At 53.7% G+C, this 26411-nt stretch overlaps 1 protein-coding gene across 3 annotated transcripts in view; it reads left to right on the forward strand.

Annotated features, from left to right (window-relative positions):
- Positions 1-25667, forward strand: part of TEX2 (testis expressed 2) — a 60976-nt gene extending 35309 nt beyond the window's left edge. Inside the window, exons 5-11 of one of the 3 annotated variants that reach the window (XM_008060443.2) lie at positions 1742-1888; positions 5348-5447; positions 11568-11700; positions 17660-17785; positions 19497-19706; positions 22004-22124; positions 24434-25667. In XM_008060443.2, coding sequence (XP_008058634.1) covers positions 1742-1888; positions 5348-5447; positions 11568-11700; positions 17660-17785; positions 19497-19706; positions 22004-22124; positions 24434-24556 — 960 coding nt within the window. In that variant the 3' untranslated portion in view covers positions 24557-25667. The remainder of the gene's footprint in view (positions 1-1741; positions 1889-5347; positions 5448-11567; positions 11701-17659; positions 17786-19496; positions 19707-22003; positions 22125-24433) is intronic. The other 2 variants (XM_008060444.2, XR_504461.2) reach the window with 2 other exon arrangements.
- Positions 25668-26411: the final 744 nt, after the last annotated feature.

A 26411-nucleotide genomic window follows, 5' to 3' on the forward strand; every position in this document is an offset into this window, starting at 1 on the left:
ACAGAGGGAGGGAGGGAGGGAGGGCGGAAGGAAGGGAGAAAGGAAGGGAAGGAAAAGAAACGAATAGCCCACAGCCATTACAAAGGGAGAGGCAGACCCATGTCTTCTGAAGTAGAATGACCAGCATATATTCTTTTTAAACCAGCTTTCCTTTTTTTAAATGAGACTCACTGACGTTCTTAAGGAAGATCTTTGGAAACACTCCAGTTTGAAGAACTCCTAGAACATACAGTATTCCCCCACAGACAGTGCCATGTGATTGAAAAACGTTAAGGGAGCCCGGGCCCTGGAGAGAGACTAGTGGGTGGATGTGGAGTCTACTCTGCTCGCACCTGAGCTGGTGATGGGAGAGCACCAGCCTCTAGAACAACTGCGCCCAGCCTCGTGTCGGAGACCTTGGGGCACACACAAGCAGTCAGACCTGCGGGTGTCAGGTCCATGCGTTCCTGGCGACCTGTGGACTGTGCCCCCGGCCCAGGCACACAGCTGCAATGAGGCCACAGTCATGGTCACCCAGGACAAGGGGTGTGGCAGGTGGGAAGTATGGTGATAAGTGCCAGGTGTGTGACCACACACACATGTATCATGGCTGCTGCCAGCCCGTGGGGCAAGGCAGATGTGTTTACAGAAGCCACAGATTTCTGCATTTTTAAGTCTTGTCTTTCCAAAGCTCACTGCTTCTGCAAGACTGTGGTCTAGAGACCTCCGTGCAGGAAAATGTCTGCTGCCCCAAGGCCCCCTTCACAGGACAGAGTGGGTCGAGGGCAAGAGAGCCGGGCTCTGAGTCAGCTGCCCTTGGGAACTGGGCCTCTTGTCCCCACAATGGAAGGAAAGGCCCTGTCTTTTCTGGGTGTCCTGTGGCAGCCTGGAAGGTGTGTGTCGTGAACTGGCACAAGGTCAGAGACAACATGGACAGCAGGAACAGCCGCTGCTATGCTCCTGAGGTCCTTGTCTGCACTAACCCCTTAAGCCTCCCAGCACCCTCCATGGGGGCTGCTGCTGCATCCCCTTCTCTGTCCTACCCTGACCCTCTCAGGCCAGGTCCATGGTCTGATACCTTGCTGAGGACACTGAAGATGGGTGCGCCTGGGACAGCAGGCGCTTCGAATGGTCGTGTGAAACGGAAGCGAGGGGCCGGCTCCACTGGCTGAGGCTGGTGGGGACAGCTGAGAGCTGTGTTCTCTGGTCCGCTCTGTGGTTCTGAGACAGCCTGTCCACTGCATTCCTGAGGGGGCCTGAAACCACATCAGTGTCTGGGGGCTACCCAGGCCTCCCGGGTGCATCTTGACCTCACCATGACCAGGCTGGCTCTGAGCATCCTGGCCATCAGGAAGCTGTGGGTTCTGCCCAGATGAGGCCCAGCTTGGCAGCCACATCCAGGCTGTAGCGGCAAGAAGGATGGGCAGACATTTGATCAGATATGACTTTGATGCAGATTGCTGATTCCAAGCCAGTCTGGGGGCAGGGGAACTTGGCTGAGCTAATCATATGAACTATTAGCTGTCTCACAGGAAGGCTGGTCGGAAAAGGAAACACACAGGGGAGGTGTTAGCTGTGATGGCGACTTTTGTTTCTCTCTTTTCCTGTTCAACACAACGTGGGACTTGGCCCTTATAGGGAAGAAGTAAGACCCGCGTTGTCTCCCACTGCCATAGAGAGGGACCTTCAGTGACTTTATACAATAAACCCCTGTCTTTTCCAGTTGCTTTCTGGCTAATTTTGGTCCCTTTTCTTTTGCCAGTTGCCAGTGGCTCTGCCCTCTGAGGAGGAAGAACAGGAAGCCTGGGTGAATGCCTTGCTCGGAAGAATATTTTGGGACTTCTTGGGAGAGAAATACTGGTCTGATTTGGTGTCTAAGAAGATCCAGATGAAACTCAGCAAAATAAAGGTATTGCTTTCCACACGAGGCTTCTAATTCTCCACGGTTCTTAATTTTTGGAAGTTTTGTACTCTCATGTTCTAAGTGAAAAGTGATTTGGTTTAAGCCTGAGTGCTTCTCAAGCAGCACATCTGCCCTTGACCACAGACTGACCTTGATTTTAGGAATAACTGTATCTGGGGATGTGGTGAACATGTCTGTTTGTTTCTCGTGTTGCCCTTGTTGTTATCCATGTTAGGTGATAATCCAGAATTGGCTTAGAAAAATGTGCGCTATTATATCTGATTTGTTTTGTATAATTCAGTTTCCTTTAAGCTAGAAACAAATTCAAATTGTGTGTCTACGCCCACCGAGCCCCACAGTGGTCTAGGCTACATAGGAGAGATGCTGAGGAAGGTACCAAACTACGTAAGACCTCTTGGTACCCACTCTGAGGAAGACCCTGAACAAGTAAGACCTCTTGGTACACACTGGGAAAGATACAGGACTATGTAAGACCTCTTAGGGCCTGCACCGAGGAAGACGCTGGACTCCTCGAGACCTCCTTCCCAGCCTGTGTTCCCTCTCAAAGCTGGGAGAGTTAGCACTGCGCTGTACATGTGTCTGTGTTTGACTTTTACTTTTTGCCCTGATGGTATGTTTTGGGTTCTCTCTTTGCTGAGGAAACACTCCTGGTACCGATCAAGGGCCACTTGGAAGAGAGCTTAATGTGTGTTAAGTATGACCGTCATTAAGTGACTGTCCCCAAATGACCCATTTGCTAACCAGAAGACCTTATTCGGAGGATCTTGAAGTTCCTTAGAAGTAAGTTTTTGACCTGATAAAGAGAGACCCAGCCAGAGAAGAGTCACTTTGGTCCCCACGTCTTCACTAAATACTTACAGGGTCAGTAGCTTAGGTCATCAGCCCTGAAGTGTTCTGGATCACAGACACGTCTGAGAGGAAGAACCCTATGGGTCCTTTCCCTAGAAAACACATACTGGCAGAAAATTTTGCTCATGACTGCAGAGTTTTCTAGGACTTCATATTAAGAAACTGTGAGCTATGGTAAAATTAGATAAGAAGGAACATGGAGGGGCTTTGGTGTGATTTCTGTCATTCCTTGGGGGAAAGAACAGAGCTTTTCCTGGCTTAGTCAAGCTCTGGCAAGCTCTCTGCCACCTGCAGGCCAGGGTCATCCCTTCTCCAGCCCCAGATGAAGAGGGACTGCCTTCTGAGCCCTAAGAGCGGATTTCAAGGCAGAATTCGGGGCAGGGTCTTGGGAGAGCTCCGTTGCCAGGTGTCAGCCTGTTTGGGTTCTTGAAGTAGGCTGAGGGTCAAACCCACTTCTGCCAACCAGTTCCACGGGGTAGCATTGAGCAACTGCAGCCCTCTGTGCCAAAGATGCAATGACCACAACCCGCATTGTTCCCATGTGAGAACAATAGAGGGCTTGAGTTCCCAGGTCAAGGCACAGGGCGGGTGGCCCTGCTCTTTGCTGAGAGACTGTCTTGGGACCTTTCCTGCGCAGGAGGGCTGCTGTTGCTGGCAGCATGCAGAAAGAAAGCAGGGCGTGTCAACTTCAGGTGGGATCCTGCCCCCTGCTGGAGCACCTGCCGCCTCCTGAGAATTTTGATGGAAAGTCTTCTGTTGTCATTTTCTCTTCTTGCTGGCCATAGACCTTACAGTCCACAGCCTTAAACTCCCTTTAGTTCTGTGAGGTCAGAAGTCCTAAAAGGCTAGGGTGAGATGTGTGGCCTAGATCCCATAGGGGCAGGGCCCACATGGGCGCCTTGTCCCTCACTGCCAGCACAGCACACTTCCACGCCCTCTGACCCCACCTGAGCCACACTGCCCATGACACACCTCACAGACCTGAGGAGGCGCTGGCATTGGAGTGGACGACAGGAAGGCCGAGGGTCTTGTCAGATCCTGACGCTGTCACCACCCCTGCCAGAAACCCTATTTCCACCACATGTCCTCGTACACCTCAGAGGAGCCAGACCTCAACCTAATGGCGAGGAGGGGTGGGTGTCAGCTGACAGCTAGTCAGCAGGGGAGAGACCGACAGAGAGGTAGTACCTGGAGGAACCCAGGCTGTCCGGACCCAGATCTCACTCTCCTGGCTTCCCTGGAAGGCCTGCCACGTAGAGCACTCCCTGCCAGCCTTGTCACCTGCATGGGACGATCATGCTGTAGATGAGCAGGCTTGTGCCCAACTAGCTGAGCTTCCGCCCCAGGAGCAAGTATGCCCCTGGCCTTGGCCAGCTGCTCGAACACAGCCCTGGGCTCGCCGTGGTCCTGGGCCTCTTGTGCCTGTGTCAGCAAATGCCGCTGCAGTTGTGCACAGATTCTGTCACCCGCCACCTGAGCATGTCCCGTCCACCTGAACGTTCATTCCCCAGCTGACATCCAGAGCTCCGCTAAAATTGTGAATGGAGTAAGATTAAAACACACACACCTAAATCCAGGTGGAGAAAATACAGATGCTTGGATTCTCAAGGCTTGGGATGAAGGAGGGATGTCTGATCATGATGCTGACTAGGCCTCCGATGTTACTTCGGGTGGAACAGACCCCGAGGACAGGTTTGGGGAGTGTGTGAGTCAGGGGCCTGGCGGGAAGTAGGTGACATGCTCCCATGAGTCACCCGACAGGAGAGTTGTCTGAGGGAAGACTAAGAAAGGCGCGGCTAAGGAGAGGCCAGCAAAAGGGGGCAGCTGCCACCCTCCCCAGGGGGCAGGGGCAGTTCCTGGAAGGGATGGGAAGGGAAGGGGACAACTGTGAGGAGAGGCTGCCTGTGTCCCAGGAGCCTCCAGTGGAGGGAGTGGACAGATACCCAGCAACACTCTGCTCTGGGCGCTTCGCACTCCCTGCCCATTGGCGCATCCCACTGGCCAGGCCAGCCAGAGGCCAGAGGGCAAGTGAGACCATGGGCGCAGTTCACATAGACCCACCATGCAGGGTCGAGAGTGGATGGCAGCAGGCAGAAAATGCCCGGCGCGGGATGAGGAAAGCCACGTTTTTCAAGGATTTTAAAGCACGTGATCAGTTTGCCTCTTAGATATGGAGCGATTTCCTGTTCCCCTGTGGTCCGTGCTTCAGCAGCTTTTGGGTGGCAGCAGCTCCCTGTGGGCCGCTCCTGCGCAGCGGGTCTAGGGATGCCAGCCGCAGAGGAGCCCTCCCTGCCACCTTAGCCAAGACAGACACGTGCCCAGTGCGCGACCCGCCTCACGGTCTCCGTCGCGGGGACCCTCTCTGGATGGGCCTTGCCATGCCGCCTTCTGCCTCTTCAGTGGAGCCCCCTCGAGCCAGGCACTGACCTGGCCATTCACGCCTCTCTCTGGAGGCCGAGGCTGGCACGTAGTCTGCAGCCTGTTTTGGCTCGCAAGGTGATGTGTCCCCCAAGCCATGACCACTGCCTTGCCGAGACCACGTCTCCGTGTGGCTAGGAGGTTACTCCAGTCTCACTGGCTGTTTCTTTCCTCCAGCTCCCTTACTTCATGAATGAGCTCACCCTGACGGAACTGGACATGGGGGTGGCTGTGCCAAAAATCCTGCAGGCCTACAAGCCTTACGTGGATCACCAAGGTAACTCCTCATTGGTCCTAGAGAGAGATGGTCCGTTTCTGTGTCAAAGTACTTCCAGTACTGCGGGTTCAGGACCAAGGCTTTGTGTTTGGAGGGTCGAAAGCCTTTATAGCCACCCTGTTTCACAGTGAGCATCTTTGCTTCTTTTTTTTTTTTTTTTTTTTTTTTTTTGAGTGGGTGTCTCACTCTGTCACCCAGGCTGGAGTACAGTGGCACGCTCACGGCCACCACTACCTTGACCTTCTGGGCTCAGGCAATCCTTCTGCCTCAGCTTTCCAAGTCACTGGAATTACAGGTGCGCGCCACCATGCCCAGCTAATTTTTTTTTTTTTATTGTAGAGATGAGGTCTCGCCAAGTTGCCCAGGCTAGTCTAGAACCTGTGGGTTCAGGCAGTCCTCTCACCTTGGCCTCCCAAAGTGCTGGGCTTGTAGGCGTGAGCCACCATGCCTGACCCATCTTTGCTTCTTAATGATCACTGTCTGCAACTGATTCTAAATAAATCTGGGCTCCCTCCTGAGACTTCCAGTGTCCCAGGTGTTCCAGGCTGCTGGAAGGGGTGGCAGCCACTGCCAGCCTGAGGCAGAGGGCTGGATTTCAGCTCCACCCCCTCTCCTGGCCCCCTCGGATGCAGTGGCTTCACCCCTTCTGGTGTGTATTCCCAGCGGCACCCTGACTTCCAGGTCAGACTTCTTGTCCTTCGTGTTGTATTTCTCTGTGTCCCTTGCCACTCCGAGTAGGTGCTCAGCGAGTGTCTGCGAAGTGAAAACATGCTGTTTTCAGAGGGAGGACTTTGAGAGTAGGGCTCTCTGCTGCCAGAAAGCTCTGAGATTGGATTCTCTACACGTGTTAGGACCAATATTCCCACCCTCTCTTGTGGATGGGGGAAGAGAGTTGATGAGGATGGAGAGTTCACACAAAATTATGATGAGGTAAAAGATTTACATGTCTCCTGTGTCACATAAACAGTAAAATGGCTTTTAAAGGACCTTGACAAAGAACATTCAATGTGTAGGAGTTTGGTTAAAAAGAGGCATGATCTAGGTAGAAAGAGTAGCCCAGGAGCACGCCAGGAGGACTCTGACTCCTGTGCCCAGCCTCCCTCACCCACGAGCCCCTCCCAGCCACGGAACCATACTGGCACTCTTCCTGGCAGCCAGGAGCAAGGTGGGGAGGACGGCAGCTTCCAGGAAGGGGCGAGCTACCTGAATATGAACGCTTGCTGGCGATGTGGGGCCATGGGGGCTGCTTTCCCTCTGCTCTGTGGGATGGCTCTTGAGTCGTGTCGCGTGGACTCACGTTTCTGCTGGCACGGACGCTGGCTATAAATGTGAAAAGAGGCTTCAGGCACCAGGGTGAGCAGATCTCTCCAGTACTCTAGGGCTGACCGTGAGCCCATCAGCATGCCAACATCACATCAGAGACCAGGAATTGTCTGCACACCCGGAAGCCCACCTGACAGCTGCTTGTTGAGCTCCCTGTAACCCCTCAGTTATGCACCTTGAGGGATCTGCGCGTTTCTGGGTTTGGTCTTTTCTGGTTCAGAAAGTAAAACTAGAAAGTCCTTCAGTTTCTTGCAAGTGGTTTGGCTAGAGTATTTTTAACCCGTGAGAGGTTCCAGAAGCTACCTCCTGAGTGTGTTGGTGGCATAATTGGGGTCTTCACCCTGTCTGGGCACACAGGAGCTGCCCTTTCTCTTGCGACGTGGAAGCCTCTCTGTTGCCTTTTGCTCCTGGCTCTTAAGGAACTAGCGTATTACCAAGATGGCAAATGATCAGCTAAGACAAACCTCCTGAGAGTCGGCTAAAAGGAGGAAACAGTCCATGTGTGTGCCCTGTCTTCTCATGCAGGCACCGTCTTTGTCTCAGGACTGTCCATTGCTGGGTTTATAGGAATTCCCAAGGAGAGGGGAGCAGGGCCGCCATGGGGCCGGGCAGCTCTGAGAAGGCTTTGAACTCTGCAGCCGCTCAGGGCAGCTGTGGTCGGACTTTGAGTAAAATCCACCCCGAACCTAAGTCTCACGTCTTGACTTCACCCCAGGCAGGAGCTGGGGGCGGGGGGCCGCTTCCCTGTGTTGATTAAAGCGCTTCCAGCTTCTGATCCACAGAGGCTCAGCTGTCTCCTTCCAGGGCCAGTGCCGGAGACCTGCCTGCATGTGCACCAAGGGAGGAGACCTTGCTCAGGAGAGGAATGGTGGAGATGGAAAGCCTGCGGGTCTTCGAGTTGGATCAAGCCAGGCGTGTGCCTCTGTGCTGCTGGGAAACAGACATCTGAATTCCACCGCTCTGCAGGAGCTTTTCCACCTAGGGAGCTCAAAACCTGAGTGACTAGCTAGAACGACTGAAAAGCCCGGCTCGCCCAGGAATGCCGCTGAGGTCATGTGAGGCTTCGCCAGCCCCAAGGAGTGGCTCTCCCACATCCCGTGTGTTTCCTGATGGTTTCTGACTGACTGGGTTGTTGGTGGCACCGTGTCGCCGCTAGCTGGCGATTCCATCCCCGACACTGAGCGCCCGCCCCGGAGCGCCACCGGGTCACACTTGGTGGCCTCAGGCAGGCCCTCCCCGCCGCACCTCCTTATCTCACAGGACCGTCTTGTGGGTGCGGCTTGGGTACCCGCGGGTGACACGCGAAGGCGCCCAGGCAGCGTCCACCCTTGTAGCTTTCTGTGGGTACCGCCTGGATGCTACTGCTGGAGAGTGGCTCTGCGGCACTCCAGGCCCAGAGCCCGCAGAGCCCACCCAGACAAAGGAGTGTCGTCTGGCCCACTGGGTTCCAGGGCAGCCTGGAGACTCTGGAGTCGGGACTGAAGTGGGCTGACCGCCTCTCCGTGGGCAGCCCATGCCCCCAGTGGCAGGTGGCCAGAAGAGGGGCCAGATCTGTCCCTTAGAAATGGGCTGTGCCCTCCTACCCCAGCTCTGGCCCCTCCCCATTCCCCGTGCTGCCTGGAGCCCACCTCTACCTGCTGCCTAGGTGGCCTCCACCTTTCTCTCCCAGAGCTGTCTCTGCTGCCCTGCCTGCACTGGCCTCTCCATCCCGCCTCCCGGGTCTGCACTAAGCTCCTTCAGGTCATTTTGTCAACTCTGCTAGGGTGATACTTGCTCACTCGTTCATTCGTTTGACAAATATTTTTGTAGGGAAAATGGAAAGATTCGGAAAAAGGAAAATGTTTCCTATCCGATAGCTAGGGTTACCTTCTTGGTATGGTTGGTATATTCTCCCCGATCTTTTTTCTTAAGGAAAAATCAACTTAGAAAGTACAGCTCTTCTTCCAAACCCTCAAAGAACTGGGCGAACTTGAGGGGCTGTGAGATTGCCTAGCCTGCCCCACCGTGTGTGTGGGAGCCAAAGCCCGGGGGAGATTTATAGGACAGCCACAGCCCCACCTGCGGTCTGCTCCACAGCATCTGGTCCTGGGCCAGAGGCTGGCTGGGAGCACTGGCTCTGCATGAGCCATGGCGTGTGGGGCAGCTGCGGGCCTGTATGGAGAGACTGGCCACTCCCCGCCTCAGTTTCCTCCGTCTGGGTGCTGGCGGCAGGAGCATGCCTGCTGGTTGTGGTGAGGGTTAGGGTGAAGTGGGCGATGCTTAGGGCCAGCCTGCATGTCGGAAGCCTGCAGAGGTAGCTGCTGCCGTTGCTTTGTCATTAGCAAAACCTTGCTGTGGTGACTGGGGAGACCTGTTTCTGTCAGGTGGTTTTCGTCTCCCACACCTGGGGCCAGGAGTAGTAGAGCAGCACCCAGGGTGTCGCAGAGTCAGCAGGGGCAAGTGTGCTGACTGGGACCCTTCAGACCGGGACGGCTTGCTGCGTGTATTCGAGCCTGCAGACAGTCGCCGTGTATCCCCCAGGACAGAGGGCTGTGCCGGGGTTGCCCTGTTTTGAGCTGCCCAGATAGCAGCCTGAGTTTCAGTGAAAGGTCTCAGGTTCTGTGGAAATGTTCCGTGTCCTTCAGGGGAGCCTTGTCTGTCTCCAGAGGTGCCCTCAGTCATGACTGCAGCTGTCAGTGCCCACATGTATGCTCTTGCCCCGGACCTGCAGTGCCAGTGCTTTCAACCAGTGCGGGGACCGAAGTATTACCACCCGAGCATCACAGGAACCTCTCGGGACCAACTTCCCTGCCCTGGTCAGTGTAGATGGAAAGCAGCATCTGAAAAGAAGCGTCTCCCATCCAAGCCCTGACACGGCCAAGAGCACCCAGGACGAGCCCCAGTGTGACCAAGGGCACCCAGGACAAGCCCTGGACAACCTCGTCTTGACGCAGTGGCGTTGGGCTGTGCCTGTGGAAGAGCGCACGTCCCGTCCTCACACTGTGGCTGCATTCACTCCAGAGGGTGCCGCATAGAACGGGAAGCTGCCTGGCTGGGGAACCCTCATGGAGCCACGGTCTCCCTTGTGCAGAGGAGGAGGCTGGGAAGCTTCAGGGCAACAAGCCCAGTCCATGTGACTGGGCTCTGTGTGCCTCCTGTGGTGTTCTTCTCTGCTCCTGGAAGGGACCCTGTTCGAACTACACATCACTGGGGCGTGACCACCAGTTTACTGACTATCTCCGTGTCCCTTCGTTTCGAAAACAGATGAGCAAAACCTTTACTTGTAAGAAGTAAAATTCCAGGGTCTTTAATATGTCAGTTTTCAAAGGCAATACATGCTACTAATATTTATTGGACACTGGGCTAGGAATTTCAAAAGAAATACTTATGTTTGTTATATAGTAACCACTTAGTTTGAGGCTGTTAATTTTTAAATTAAAGCTGGAGCTATTATATAATAATAAATATCTCTTTTTATATTGAGCTTACAAGCTATTACTACCTAGCCTTTTGCTCTAATCCCCTTTCCACTGGACATGACTAAGGACTAAATGTCTTAAGGCAGAGGGACCCTTTATTTCCAATAATGGTACCTTTGAAGAGCAAGCTAATGAATGGTTTTTAACTGCTTAACATAAGCAAGCAATAAGGCAGTTTTGTGAGTGTTGCTACAAAGAAAACAGTAGCAGCTGATCTGCATGTCACTTAATCAAACTCATACAAAGTAACTGCCTCCAATTATGGTAAGAGAATTCGTTGAAGACAAAATGGAATCATTCTGCCTGCAGTGAGGAGGGTCAGCACTGCTTTGGCCGGTGGCAGCGCCATAGAGGGGGGCGTTGTCTGTAATCGCGTGCAGAATGTGCCATCTGTGATTAATGTCCTGCTTCCTTTCAGATGTTGTCATTTTTCATATGAGGATCTACAAAGGTTTACTAATGCTTAAATGCCCACTTGAAGGATCCCATTTTGGCTGAAAGCCCACGAATACCCTGGGTCTCTGAGTCCGGAGAATCTCAGTCTGTCTTACTGGCCAGTCACAGGCTCCCCTGGTAGAATGGGGTCCTGAGGTGGCCCCTCCTGGCATTTAGGCTGCTAGTCCATGGCTGGCCCAGTGAAATCCCATGAAGCCTCGTCTCATTGGCCTCAGCGTCCTTCCTAAGGAGGAGGCTTTTAAATTAAGGGACAAAGTGATTACCTGACTGTCTGGAGAATCCTCAGAATTGAAAGTTAGTTCTTTTGTTTCCTTTACCAGGCAATTTCCAGAAAAAAAGGAAGGTTCTGCAAGTTGTTGTCACTATTCCTTTGAGACCCAACCCAATTGGAACCACTTTCCGTGCCCACCCCCAGTCCTAGATAACTTAAGAAGGACAGTGCTTGTCATCTGTGACTTTGGCCAGCAGTCCAGCCTGCGGCACCATCTCTGCCCACTCCTCTGCTGTGCGGCTGTCTATGCCACAGCACACCTTGTCCTGACTTTGCCTGATGAGGCCCTGTCCTCTGCTGGTGTGTTTTTTTTTACTGAATACAAGGAGAAGCCCAAGGATGGACCTTCGCAGTGTGCCATGTGTATGGATTCCCTGTGACCACGTGATGGAGACTGAGGTGGTGGCCATTCACCACGTGCTCGCCCTCCCATGGTCTCTTCTTGCACGCACTGCCAGTGTGGCACACTCACAATCCTCTCGCCTCTGTTAGCACAGCTGTGTAGACCACCACTGTGGTGTCTCCTTGGACACTTTAAAATATAAGTTTTTATACTGTCATTTATATGTTGTTTTGGGGGAATAAAACTTTGTCTTTTCACCATTTCTCCAGGACTCTGGATCGATTTGGAAATGTCCTACAATGGGTCCTTTCTGATGACTCTTGAGACCAAAATGAATTTGACCAAACTAGGTAAAGAGCCTCTTGTTGAAGCCCTGAAGGTTGGAGAAATTGGCAAAGAAGGGTAAGGGGCCATCTCTGAATTTACTAATCCCACCCCAGGGGCCAACCTCTCCCTGCAGTCCTTGAGGCAGGTTTGCTGTGTAGCCCTGGCTGTTGAGTGAGTGTCTGCAGAGTCTTCTGGACCCAGTGTCTCATCCCCAGCCACCCGAGTCCCACCCCGCTGTGCTGTGACGGCACCCTTGTCCTCAGTGCTGGCGGTGGTGCACGCAGTAATGATTACCCAGAAAGCATCAACGCCTCAGACAAGCAGGGCACACTCGTCTGAGCAATAAAATGCTCTGTGAATAGAACCATTAAGAAAGTTCTAGCTGGGCTCGGTGGCTCAGCCTGTAATCCCGTGCCTTTGGGAGGCTGAGGTGAGTGGATGGCCTGAGCCCACGGGTCCAAGACCCGCCTGGGCAGCGAGACCTCATCTCTACAATAAACCGAAAAATGAGCCGGGCGTGGTAGCGCGCGCCTGTAATTCCAGCTACTCGGAAGGCTGAGGCGGAAGGATCGCCGGAGCCCAGCAGGTCGAGGCTGCAGGGGCCGGGAGCGGCCGCTGCACTCCAGTCTGGGCGGCCGAGTGAGACTCCGACTCAAAAAAAAAGGAAGTTCTGCCTTCAACTTCCAGCCACACACAGCAATATGTGGAGTGGGCCAGGGTCCCCAGGGATCCGTCGACTTCGATCACAAAGCCAGAATTACTGGTCATTAGCTGATTTGTTTTGAAGCTGGAGGGGTGTTCATAAAGTGTTCTGTGAAGCATTTTCCCAAATATCACAATCCATTTGCTTATTAGTAAATGCCTCTCTTTGGAGATAGTGCATCTGCTGCCCAAGGTTTGTCTGATTAAATAAATATTCCAAAATAGCGAGATAATTAATGAAGCTTGACTTTTTTCTCTTAAATGCCTAGGGTGGATAAGCTGGAACTTTCACATCCCACATTCTTTAAGAATGACTGTTCTGACTGTAAATTTAAATTATATTATAGTTCCTACCAATTAACAAAGTTAACCAGAGACTGCTTCTCCCTCTCCACCCTTTGCATGGATTCAGCAGTGCAATGACAGGAAAATGCCACAAGAGCCACCTCCTCATGGTGTAAAATGAGTTGCTGGCTCTTGAATTTTAGCTGAGTTATGGAACCGACCTACTGCTTGTTTTCACACGTGTGGTATTAGCAGGCTGGGGAGTCGGGCTACACATTGGAATCGTCTCCTAGTTCATTCTGATGTATCCAAGTTGCCTAATGGAGTGTTCCTATTTTAATCCATCTAACCTGTATCTGTGCTATTTTCCTTTCCTTTTTCTGTTTGTGGAAATGTGTTTGGATACGGCAATCTGGACTGGTGCATTCTGGTGAGTGGTGTTTGTCAGCTCCCCATGTAGCATCTCATGTCCTGTATGTTCTGGCACCTGTCTGGTCTCGTGTGAAGCCACGGGAAGCCTCTCTCCTCCTCATGCTCTGGAACATGCAGGCACAGTCCCTGGGCCCAAGAGGACGGAGGTCGGGAGTGCAGAGAGGCTTCCCGGCAGGGAAGGCCTCACAGTCGTCTGCAGTTTAAAGTGCTGGAGACCTGATCTGGTTAGATTCAGCTTCTGATCCTGCTACCGCCCTGCCCAGACAAAGTGCAGAACCTGCCCTAGCAGGGGAACACCCCTGCAGGCAGGGCAACACCCCTGCAGGCAGGGCAGGTGGCGGTGGGCCACAAGCTTCCCTCGGCGGGAAGCCTCGTGCAAGGAGCTGGGGTCTTAAGCATTAGGCATGGCCATGAGACTGGTCCCTGGGGTCTTTGCCACATAGGCATCCATATCTACTGCTCTGCGGGTGGCCCACGAGGCAGAGTCAGGTCATACACTGGAGCTAATCAGAGGAGGGACCCATTTCTGAGCCAGCCATGCCTCTCCAGTAGAGGGAGGAAAATCCTCTGCTTTCGGAATGTGGTGGTATTTAGGTGTGTGTGTGTGTGTGTGTGTGTGTGTGTGTGTGTGTGTTAGGAACAGGGCTTCACTATGTTGCCCAGGCCAATCTTGAACTCCCGATTCCAAGTGATCCTCCTGCCTCAGCCTCCCAAAGTGCTGGGATTATAGGTGTACACCACCACACCTGGTCACATATTTAATTCTTTATTTTATTTTATTTCATTTTTTGAGTTGGAGTCTCACTGCTGCCCAGACTGGAGGGCAGTCGCCGCTCCCAGCCACTGCAGCCTCGACCTGCTGGGTTTCGGCGATCCTTCCGCCTCAGCCTTCCAAGTAGCTGGAACTACAGGTGCGCGCTACCATGCCCGGCTAATTTTTTTGATTTACTGTAGAGATGAGGTCTTGCCAAATTGCCCAGGCGGGTCTCAAACCCGCAGGCTCAGGCAGTCCACTCACCTCAGCCTCCCAAAGGCGTGGGATTACAGGCTGAGCCACCGAGCCCGGCTTAATTCTTAATATATTTCTAAAGTACCATTTTTTTCTTGGAAGAGTCTATTGTAAAATGTTTGGCTTCCTCCTGTGAGGGCGTTAAATTATATGCTGATGTGTAACTGGCTGTCATTTAAATTTAAAAGAAGGAAGGATACAGGCCAAAATTACTTCAGTTGGGAGGAAGAGGCCTAGAAAAATAGACACCTAGGCCTTTTGGGCATAAAGGACCCCTTGGGGAGTCTGAGATCCCTAGGCCGTTCCCGAAAATGCTTCTACATGCACTACTCAGCTCACAGTTTCTGGGAGCCTCGAGAGCCTCTGAGAGCCAGTCTGAGGTTCAGAACTGAATCCCAGAAGTGACCTGGAATTGCATCTTGGTCGCCTTGGGCGTGTGGTGTCACCTTGAGGCTGAGGAGTCCACGCAGAGGGGAGCTGCTGTAGGGCACATGGCCTTCGGTGCCGACTCCTCCTCTAGCGTCAGGCCTCTTTCCAGCCTGGCGGCCTGTCCGGAGCTTTACTCTGCTCAGCGCCTGCTCCCAGGGTCCTGTGGCAAGGCCTCTGGCTCGCTGTGTGTCTCGGCCCCCGTGCAGCGTGCAGTGGCTGCTCCAGGCAGCACTGAGGAGGCACTGGGGCAGGGCCACGGACGTCCTCCCTGCTGCAGGAGGCACGCCTGCCCTGTTGGCAGCCGGTGGGTGCTGAGACGCTGAATGCTGTGGTGCTGCGTCGGGCGACGCTCTCCCTCTGAAATGTGTTCACTGACATGTGTGTCCTTTAGTCTTTTTATGTTCCTAGTTCTTTTGGTCACGTGCGGTCACTGTCACATGCCTGTTGGGCAGTTTGGAGAGTGAGCCGAGTTTCTTAGCTTCGGGAACTGACCCAAGAAGGGAAGGGCGTGCCTGGGGGACAGTCTATGTCCTTTGGACACGAGTGGCCCCTCTCCTGTAAGGCATGGACTTGCTGCTGAACCGCCACTGCCACCTGGGTCAGTGTGCCCGTCCTCGAGTCAGAGGGTGACCCCGCCCCCGCCCCCAAGGTTTGGGCACCGAGTGCTTGCTGTGAACGCTGTGCCTGGGTTGAGTTCATGGCACGTGTGTGTATGTGTGGCAGATGCTAGGACTGATTTCTCTCAAGCAAAGGAAAATTAGCACATTCTTGTGAGCGTGGCCTCCCTGGAAGCAACCCCTCCCAGGGCTGCGTAATCTAACCCTGCTTCCTCCACTTAAAGCTGCTTTTGGAGCTCAAAAGCACTTGTGGAGTCCGTGACATTGTTTCACCTGTCCTGAGTGACAGCAAACTATCCTGCTGTGTAGATGGTTTGGATCTTTGAGAGACTGCTAGGTGTCCTCAGAGGTGATGGCGGTTATGAGACCCAGAAATAAAATATTTGGTCTAAGAGTGTTAGTGATCAAATACTTCGCTTTTCTTGCATGTCCGACTCCAAACACATTTAGGAGAAAGGTTTTTAGCAGAAGCAGCTCAACAGGACTCAGCCTTTCAGATAGCTCCAAAAAGATGCCACACCCGTCTATAGCCTGAGCTGTCCAGAGCAGTTGGGCCTGGGGTGTGCCGGCTCACCTCCCGGGACAGTGCAGCACGGTGCACCCTGAGCTTGTGCTGCTGCCGGAAGGCTGCCGTCGTGAGCTGGTGTGCGGTGGTGAAAGTGACAGACGTAGTCCGTGTTGACAGGGTGCGATTCTGGGCAAGTCAGAGGCCCCCCGTCTGCTCTGCAGTAACTGCCACGGCATTGCCTCAGTTGTTCCCGCAAGCCCCGGGACATCCTGCCCTGTGTCCTGCGGAGGACGCACTTGGGGCCTGCAGCACAGTGCAGCCTGGCCTGGGTAGCTTCTGCCCAGGTGATGTACACCAATGGAGACAGGCAGGGTGGAGGCTCCGCCAGCCTCCCTGTAGCCAGACCTCATGGGCAGCCCTTGGGGCCGTGTGGAGAGGGACAGGCTGCCGGTGCTGGGGGCAGCCGAGGCCCGAGAGCCGTGAGCATGGCCGTCTCGCCAGTGGAGGTCGTGTGTGGTTCTGAGATGGGGTCTGATCTTGGGGATCATGTCTCCATCTCTCCTCACCCCAAGGTCCAGTCAGGCTTCGTGGGGAGCCCTGTCTTGCTCCGTGCACGTTCACTCCGAGTCTCTGGGAGGGCTGCCTGACCACCAGAGACTGAGTGGCTCTGTGACTGAAGTGCACATGAGCCCCACTGGGGCAGGAGGAGGTGAGGCTGCTGGGCGCCATCTCAGGGTCAAGGACAGGAGGCTTCTGTTTCTGCAGAGGGGCTTCCCTTTAACACGAAATCCAGCCTGCTGACCGGCGTGCTGGCTCGAGCGTTTCAGAGCCAGTGAGGAGGAGCCCGTGTCCTGCCCAGGTGGACAACCTTTGGGTCCTCTTACACGGGCTTCTGCATCAGGCATGGAGGCTTCAGTGTGACCCTCCCTATGCCCGGGCCCTGTTGGGCCTTCCAGCCCATACCAGCATGTGTGCTCTATCCTCAGGCCCTTTGGTGATTCTAAGTTCCCTGTAGTTGGCAGATGACTGTCCTGGTGGGCTTCTGGTACACAGGGTCAGTGCCAGAGGAGAGCCAAAGGATGGCGGTTGGTGAGCAAGAGCCTGAGCTCCAGGCCTCCCCTGTCCAGGTCATTGTGTCATCATCAGACACCATGCCCAGCCCCTGTGTGGTGACCATGTGGTTCTAGGTGTTCAGAGACTGCTCTGTCCCTTACTCACATTTCCAGGTAAGTCTCTAAGCAGAGGCACAGCCCAGGGAGCTGCTTTCTGGGGGGGCTGAGGCTTGGCCCGGGGCCCCAGTGCCCTCAGTGGGGCCCTCGAGCCTTCCCCTCCACTGGTGACCTAGCAGCCACAGAAGGTGAGGGAGGGATGCAGCCCTCTGTTGAGGCTCTTGGTTGCTTTAGAGAAAAGAGTGGTCTTCCCATGTGTGTTCTTCCGGGAAAGCTTCCTGGTTCACATGTCAGTTGCTTCCCAGAGTCTCTTGAAACTTACACCCTGTGGTCATTGGCGTTTCCTGTGACCCTTAGGAGATAGGTGTGGAGTAAGATACAGAATCCTGCCAGGGAGGAATCCTGAGTCCAAACTGACTTGAGGGTGGCTAAGTCAGAAAGCATCAGAGCTGTTGCACTTGGCCAGAGTCAGGGACTTACCTGGATGTGCCATCACTGGTGAGGGGTGGTCCTGTCACCAACAGGAGCTGTCACCTCATCCTAACCCTCTGCTTTCTCCATTCACCGTCCCATGTGGCTGCACTACCGATGGCATCACTGCATTGTGTGTGGACACATCACAGCCCACCCATCCTGGCGCATGCTCAGCAGCAGACTCTTTCGGGCCCAAGTTCTGGGTGGTCCTGCTGGGCCATGGCGCCGAAGAGTCTCCGGCTGCCATGCCCATCCAAGGGCTCTTGGATCCGGTCTCCTCTCTCTGCAGAGAACAAGGGATGTGGGCACGACCCCATCCTCGCCTGTGTGATTGGACAGGTGTGGCTGGGGAATGGTCTGTGTGAGCCAAGCCCAGGAGGCTGGCCACAGCGCTGACCCTCCCTCTCAGTTGCAGGCCCCGGGCCTTCTGTCTGGCCGACAGCGAGGAGGAGTCCTCCAGCGCTGGCTCCTCCGATGAGGACGACGCCCCCGAGCCCAGCGCAAGTGACAAGCAGCTCCTCCCAGGGGCGGAAGGGTGAGTGGTCACATTCTAGAGCCGCCCGGCCTGGGCAACCGGCCAGAAGCGAGCCCTGTTTCCTTCCTTCCTTCCTCTGTGCTCTCCCTGCCCCTTCACGTCGAGTGAGTGCTTTTTGCATTGACGTCCAGCATCAGTGGGCTGTTTAAATCCCAGGCCCAAAGCAAGATGACCTACAGAGCTTTCCTGACTTATGAGGGCTGGGGCCAATATGGCTTCCTCCTGCTGTCGAGTAAGGCACAGAGAAGCTGGAGGGCATGCTTGTAAGGGAGAGCGCTGCCCTGGATCTCCAGGAGCACAGGGCGCCCCCACCCCCTCCCCTGGCACCAGGGAGCCCACTGCTCTGCAGCTGGGCACACGTGCCTTGGCTGAGCTGCAGGCTCCTGCAAGGCTGCCACGTTCAGGCTGTTTCTTTGGTGGGTTTTTGAACATGTGGGGTACTCAGCTGACCTTTTGGACCGTGAGTATCATCTGGGGCTCTCTGGCTGCTGGGCTGTGGAGTGATCAGAGCACTTAAGCAGTCTCTCTGTAGAGACCTTCCAGCTATCTAAAGTGAGCTGAAGAAACTCAGATGGTAAAGAAGCCCGGTGAAGCAGAAACTTGTCCAGGACAGCGTCCACAGATCCACTGCTGAAACCCTCCAGGAGAACTCAGACATGCGAGGCTTCGGTGCTGCAGCTGTGTGCCTAGCTTGAAATCTAGCCACATGGCCTTCTTAAGAGCAACTGTTCCCACGCATATGCTCTTCCTCAGCTCTGGAGCCCGAGGGCTTCCAGGAGCAAGCATCAGGCCGGGCTCGGTGGCTCAGCCTGTAATCCCAGCACTCTGGGAGGTCCAGGTCGAGTGGATTGCCTGAGCCTGCAGGTTCGAGACCAGCCGAGCAACCTGGCAAGACCTTCTCCCTACGATACATCAGAAATTAGCCGGGTGTGGCAGCACGCGCCTGTAGTTCCAGCTACTTGGAAGGCTGAGGTGGAAGGATCGCCAGAGCCCAGCGGGTCGAGGCTGGGGCGGCTGTGAGGGTGCCACTGCACTCCAGCCTGGGCAACAGAGAGAAACTCTAACTCAGAAAAAAAAAAAGAAGCAATCATTCTCTCTTAGATCAGTCTCATGGTACACGTGACCTGATGCAAAGCCTGCTTTCTTGGCCTATTAGCATGTCGGCTTGATGTGGCATTTTTCTTTATGAGGCTCCAAGCCCTTTGAAAATAATGTGTCACTGGGTTAGCATGACACCATCCTGAGGCCAGTTGGCTCCTCCCTGGCTTGTGTACTGGTCGGCTTGTGTGATTTGTTATTTGTGGGGAGGTAGTGAGGTTTCCCCAGCAAGTCGCTGACTGCTGTTCAGTGCTTGAGTGGTAGAGGAGGATGGGTGAGAAACCCCCTCTGCACAAGGGCTCTGCCTGCTCAGGACTTGGGCTCCATCCAACGTCTGCACTAAACTTCTCCATAGCAGTTCTCAGCTGGGGGCGACTGGCCCCCCCAGGGGACATTTGCCCATGTCTGGAGAGGTTTTCTATTGTCATAACTGGGGGGCTGCTACGGCCATCTTGTGGGTGGAGGTCAGGGTCGTGCAGTGCTCAGGACAGCCCCTGCCCAGAGCGACCCTGTCGGAACTGGCAGGAGTATGGCTCTGAGGCAAGGGGACCCTAGGGCCATGGGTCAGAGGGCAGACCCGCACTCACCCTTTCCTCTGCACTCCTCACTGCAGGTACGTTGGAGGCCATCGAACGAGCAAGATTATGCGGTTTGTGGATAAAATTACCAAGTCAAAATATTTCCAAAAGGCAACAGAGACAGAGTTCATTAAAAAGAAGATTGAAGAGGTCTCCAACACGCCCCTGTTGCTCACTGTGGAAGTACAGGAATGCAGAGGAACCTTAGCAGTCAATATCCCACCACCCCCGACGGACCGAGTGTGGTGCGTAAGGGGCCCTCAGGGCCAGCGGGCGATTCTTCTTGTTGCGTGACCCTGAAAATCCCAGCCTGCCTCTCCTCGAGAGCAGGAAAGGTGCCTTCTGGGCAGATGCCCGCCCACATGTTTCTCATGGGCCCTCGATGCTAGTTGCACATCTGACTGTCTCTCCTTCCATGAGTGATCAAGTCAAATCTGAGGGTGCTTCTTCCCATGGAAGGAAAGGTTAGGGTCAGTACATGAGCTTATGGGGTGAGCTGATTGTTCCTGGTCGCCGCCGCCGTGAAACCAGCTGTTCCCTAGCAGCAGCAGCTGTCGTTTGTGGCGAGACCCTTACTCTGCCTGGCTTGTCCTCACACCATCCTGGGGAGATCTGTGCCTCGTGACCCCTGCTTTGCAACTGGCAACCACACATCCAGTGGAGTGCAGGTGGTAAGGCTTCCTGGGTGGGGCCTGGATGCTGGGAGGCCGGAGCTTGTGCTTACCTCTGAGGAGCTGGTTCTGGCCCAGCTGTGTGTTCGAAGCACCTGTGGACATGCTACAAACAGTTTTCAATGGACAGTCTCAGTCCTGTCAAATGGGCATAAGCGTAAGAGATCTCATTGTACCCTAGACTAGGTACATAACAAAAATACAACTCTGTGTTCTATCATAGAGTGAAACCAACATGCTAGTACATATTCTTGGTGCTCAGAAGGGTTTGTAGGAACAATCAGAAGAGGATTTTGAATGGACTAACCATTTGATGATATGCTGGTATTTCCCAAGATAACTTAAAAACATCTTTTTAGAGTTTTTTTTTTGAGTTGGAGTCTCACTCTGTCGCCCAGACTGGAGTGCAGTGGCCGCTCCCGGCCACCGCAGCCTCGACCTGATCCTTCCACCTCAGCCTTCCAAGTAGCCAGAATTACAGGCATGCGCTACCACACCTGGCTGATTTTTTTGATTTATTGTAGAGATGAGGTCTCACTGCCCAGGCGGGTCTCGAACCCGCGGGCACAGGCAATCCACTCACCTCAGCCTCCCAAAGGCGCGGGATTACAGGCTGAGCCACCGAGCCCGGCTAGAGTTTATTTTTTAAAAGTAATGTTTTCAATGTAAAAGAAAAAAAAAAGTAAAACTGGGAAAAAGAGAAATGGGTACCATCCAGAAATAACTGTACTACCTTACTCTACATTCCTCCAAACTTGACACAAAAATTTTTTTAAAGTAAGAGATAGCACATTTCTTCCTTTTACTGCCAAGCTTTTAGAGTTATCAGTTACAAATGCCATTGCTCAGTAGGAGATAAAATTAAAGGACTCAAGGATGCTGCTACCCGATGCATGGATAAGTGCTGAACTGTGTTACCCGTGAAGAGAAGTCTAAACATTGAGAGTGTTTAGAAACGTTTATGGCAACTTGAATTTTTGTTTCTTTTTTTGAGTTGGAGTCTCACTCTGTCACCCAGACTGGAGTGCAGTGGCCGCTCCTGGCCACCGCAGCCTCGACCTGCTGGGCTCCAGCGATCCTTCCGCCTCAGCCTTCCAAGTGTTTCATTTTTTTGAGCTGGATTCTCATAGTTCACTGCAGCCTTGAACTCCTGGCCTCAAGTGATCTTCCTGTCTTAGTCTCCCAAAGTGCTGGAGTTACAGGCATGAGCCACTGCACCCAGTCCAATTTGATATTTTAATTGTATTTCTTTTTTTTTTTTTAGTCCGAGTCTTACTCTGTCACCCAGGCTGGAGTGTAGTAGCATGCTCATGACCACCGCAGCCTTGACCTGCTGGGCTCAGGTGATCCTTCTGCCTCAGGTGATCCTTCTGCCTCAGCCTTCCAAGTAGCTGGAACCACAGGCATGCACCACCATGCCTGGCTAATTTTTTTATTTATTGTACAGATAAGGTCTTGCCAAACTGCCCAGGCTGGTCTCAAACCCCTGGGCTCAGGCAGTCCTCTTGCCTCCACTTCCCAAAGTGGTGGGATTACAGGCGTGCGCCACCACGCCTGGCTTTTTAATTGTATTTCTAAGAACATTGGTCCATGCTAGCTTTAAGTCTTGAGATAGTATAATGGCACTCGGGGTCTTGATTGGATACAAAAACCAAAAGGCGATGCTCAAGTCATGGACTTTCCAGTGGCGCTTCTTGGCCTTTTCAGTTTGTGAGAACTGTTCTAAATCCATCAATACCCAGGAGTACGGGCATCACAGTTGATGCTGTATGTAGAGAACATGAAAACGTGAGAAAGCCCGGTGTACATGAGGAGTGTTTGCTGTGCTCGTCTGCTTCCTTGCTTTGTGGTTACTACTGTTCTTCAAACAGGTATGGCTTCCGGAAGCCACCATATGTGGAACTAAAAGCTCGCCCAAAACTTGGGGAGAGAGAGGTGACCCTGGTTCATGTGACGGACTGGATAGAAAAGAAGCTGGAGCAAGAGTTTCAGGTAAGCCTGTGGTGTTGGCCAGGAGTTCACTCCGAGTCGAGCGCTGGGTCGAACCGAGGCTTTAAACTGCCTCTGGGTCAGGATTGTCTTTTGAGAGTCCGTGGTGAGGATTTTTTATTTGATCAACTTTGGGTGAAGCATTTTAGATGTTTCCAAAACACTGAGGCTTATCTACAGTGTTCAGGGGAAGCCCAAAAGCTGCAGGTCAGAGAGCAGAGTGATGGTGCCGTGCTGGTATGCTGTCGTACTCCTGGCCTGTGGTCGGGGCGTCGCTCTTGGCCCTTGTGTGGTGTTCACTTGCTGCTTGATCAGTTCAACAAACAGTCATGGAAGCCCTTCTGTGTGCCAGGTGCCACCTCCCAAGTCAGCTTGTCCCTCCCCGGTAGCTTCTAGTGTAGTCTTGGAGATTACTAGGCCGAAGCTTATTCTCCAGCCTGTCTCCTGTGTTCTGCCACCAAAGGTAATGGCAAAGGGAGATGAGCTATTCCCATCAAACTTGTGTCAGATATTGGAGGCATAGTTGTCCTTCAACATTCTATGGATTAGCAGACTGTTTACTTTGTAATGGAAGGATTGCCCGAAGCCAGCAGGTCGAGGCTGCGGTGGCTGTGAGCATGCCACTACACCCCAGCCTGGGTGACGGAGTGAGAATCCAACTAAAAAAAAAAAATTATTCTGGGCTTGGTGGCTCAGCCTGTAATCCCGTGCCTTGGGAGGCTGAGGTGAGTGGATTGCCTGAGCCCGCGGGTTCAAGACCCACCTGGGCCACTTGGTGAGACCTCATTTCTACAGTAAATAAAAAAATTACCCGGGCGTGGTGGCACATGCCTGTGGTTCCAGCCACTTGGAAGGCTGAGGCAGAAGGATCGCCGGAGCCCAGCAGGTTGAGGGCTCTGCATTCCAGTCTGGGCAATGGAGTGAGACTCCAACTCAAAAAAAAAAATTGTATTATTTAAAAGCTAGAGATTGGCAGGGCGTGGTGGCTCACGCCAATAATCCCAGCACTTTGGGATGCCGAGATGAGAGGACTGTTTGAGCCCATGGGTTTGAGACCAGCCTGGGCAACTTGGTGAGACCTCATCTCTACAATAAACCAGAGAGCTGGGCGTGGTGGCGTGTGCCTATAGTTCCAGCTACTTGGAAGGCTGAGGTGGAAGGATCACCTCAGCCCACCCAGCATGTCGAGGCTGGTGGCTGTGAGCGTGCCATCGCACCCCAGCCTGGGTGATGGAGTGAGAATCCAACACCAAAAAGAAAGAAAGAAAGAAAAGCTAGAGATTAAACATAACTGATAACCAACTTCTAGAAAAGTGTAACATTATCACCAAGTGGAGAAATACCTTGAACCTAGTTAGGAGAAAGACCCTATGCTTTCATGCCTTCAGTTTTTCCCTTCTTATAACCCTGGGTCCTGTGTTAGGAATTTGGGAGTCATCCTTTTTATAGGGGTACAGGGCTACAGGGACCCAGAGAAGAGGGGCAGAGATTGACGCCTGGTACTTTGGATGTGGGCTGGGCAGTTGAAGGATAACTGCTTCACCCCGCCAACAGCGACCTGCTTTTCATTTGTGCCTTTGTCACAGCATTGCTGACTGAAATTCACGTATGAAGTAACAGATACAGGCAAAGCACCATTACTGCCAGTTCTGACTATCCTTTGGGTGTTCTCTAGAAGGATTTCTCTTGCTGGGTGCAGTGGCTTACGTCTATACCAGCAATCTGGGAGGCCAAGGCAGGAGGATTTCTTGAACCTAGGAAATCTAGAGTAGCCTGGCAACATTGTGAGACCTGTTTCTGCCGAAAAAAGTCAAAATAAGCAGGCGTGGTGGAACACACCTGTGGTCCCAGCTACGTGGGAAGCTGAGGCAGATTACTTGAGCCCAGCAAGTTGAGATGGTGGTGGCCGCGAGCCTGCCACTGTACTCCAGTCTGGGTGACACAGTGAGACCCAACTCAGAAAAAAAGATTTTATGAAATAACTTTGGTTCTGGGTTGAAAAAAAAAAAAAAAGCTTACATTGCGTTGCTAGGATTTAAAAGGATATGTAATTTGGAAATGTGGGCAGCTTCAGCCAGCTATCCTCAATTCATGTTGAGTATTTATCAATTCATGTGACTGATTTTACTGCCTGTGAGCTGATTTACTGGATGATTATATACAGGCACTGGTGTGGTTCCGCAATTCAGGTGGTTGCAGGAACCCGTTTGGGGTATAAAGTTCCAAATGTACTTGCTGAAAGTCAGAGTAGTGGGGGTGCCTGCCTGGCAGGGCATCCTTCCCCATGGCTGTTCTTTACTGTCTCCCTGCAGAAAGTTTTTGTCATGCCAAACATGGACGATGTTTATATCCCTGTAATGCATTCAGCCATGGACCCTCGCTCGACTTCCTGCCTCCTGAAAGACCCACCTCCAGAGGCTGCTCATCAGCTGTGAGGAGTGGTGAGGGGCGCTCCCAGCATTATGAGACCAGGTTGGAGCGTGGGTTCTCGGCCACCATCTGTGCTCTAGTGCCGGCCTCCACTCGTGCCACAGCTGCCGTCTCTCAAGAACTACTTCTGCCTCTGCCTGCTGGTGCCCATGCCACTGTGAGGTGTCACCCCGGCATCCAGGGAAGGTGTCTGGACTGCCTGCTGCACAGCTTTGACCTGGCAGAGGAGACCAGAAGAATCATCATGGTGACCCACACCACGGCTTCTTCACATCTGCCGGTGTGTAAGGCCGCAGATGAGCACATGAGGAGCAAAGCTGCACACCCGGAAGCCTCCCGGGCCTCAACTCCTCCAAAGCTTTCTTTGGCAGCCAGTGTGCAGCAGAACACAAGCATGCCCTCCACACCCCCAGAGGTTGGTGTGCCTGTAGGCAGGACCCTGTGAGCCTTTCCTGGGTGATGAAGAGGTGGGCATAGCAACTTACTTTCCACGCTGTGTATTTGGAAGCAAGTAGCTACAGAACACACTAATAGCCAGAGCAGGGATCGGGGCTGTAGGAGAACATCAGGCAGAGCGAGATAGAACCACCCCAGGTCTTTCACAGTGAGGTCGGCAGGCTTTCTCGTGAGGTCCTGAGACAGACAAGGCACCTGCCGGGGCTGCCCCTGAGCAGGCAGGTGGGCCCAGGGCATCTTTGGGTCATGAGTGCCCCAACATAGGCACAGTCCACTCCCTGGGCTAGTCTGGCTGGTCTGGGAGCATTGTGGGCAGCCTCCTTGTCTGACGGCCCAAACGGAAACCTACAGTCCGGGGCGGTAAGCCCAAGTCTGCTCAACGCAACATCCCATCTCAGAGCTGACCTTTCTTCAATGTTGCCAACTCCATTCGTGCATTTGTGTCAGATTGTTTAGTTTACGAGGCCGATGCCCCAATCGCGTACCCTGCTTGCGAAGTGCCCCAACGCGACCCTCCCTCGCGTGGTCGGAGCCGCTTGGGGGTTTTCAAGCAGCACCTTGCCTGAACCTGACTTCGGAGAGATTAATATATTGGAGAAGATATCTGAACCCTTATTTGGTCATTTTAGTTGTACCATTAAAACACTTCCCTCAAACTGACCCTCGAGCAGCGTGCAGTGATTTCTCCGCCGGGTCGCGGAAGGGCCGGGCCAAGAGCCGGACACGCTGCGGAACCCACGGGGTAGCACCCCCCCACCTGCCCACGTCGCGTGGCACCAGCGGGTGGGGCTCAAAAGCAGCGCGTGGCGGCGACACGACACACGACACGGGGCTGGAACACAACGCTTTATTGGGGGAAGGAGGGGGCGGGCGAGAGGCGAAGAGCGCGGACCTCGGCCAGGCCGACCTCCCGAAACCTGGCTCCGCCGCCGAAAGGCCGGAGCGGCGCCAGGGCGCGGGCTTAAGGACGCGCACCGGAAGCTGCGGGGCGGGGCTTAACGGTGTTGGCCAATAGCCAGTTAGACTTTTGACTACGCGCGCGTAAAGAGGCCTGGTGATTGGCCGTGTTCGCTGCGTTTCCCAGCCCCCCCCAGGATAGACGGGCCACATTCGACCCCAGAGACGGGCGTCTAGGAAGACCTGAGTTGGGGAGTAGGGCGTTCTCCTAAGTATTCAGAGGTGATTTTTCAAAGATTACTTTGACTTTTTCCCACACGTCCCGCCTGCAGGGCAGAGCTGTTTTCAGTGTCTCGATCGCCAGGTCCCTGCAGTACGAGACGCAACTTTAGAACAGCAGGAGGCGAGGACAGCCTGGCGGGGGGGAGGCGTGATGTCCCGGGGAGGCGGGCGCGACGTGACGTCCCGGGCGACGGGAAAGGACCGCTGTGCGAGGCGCCCGCCCCG

This window comes from Carlito syrichta, unplaced genomic scaffold (assembly GCF_000164805.1).
Source record: "Carlito syrichta isolate Samal-C Ts95f unplaced genomic scaffold, Tarsius_syrichta-2.0.1 Scaffold304626, whole genome shotgun sequence".
Taxonomy (NCBI): domain Eukaryota; kingdom Metazoa; phylum Chordata; class Mammalia; order Primates; family Tarsiidae; genus Carlito; species Carlito syrichta.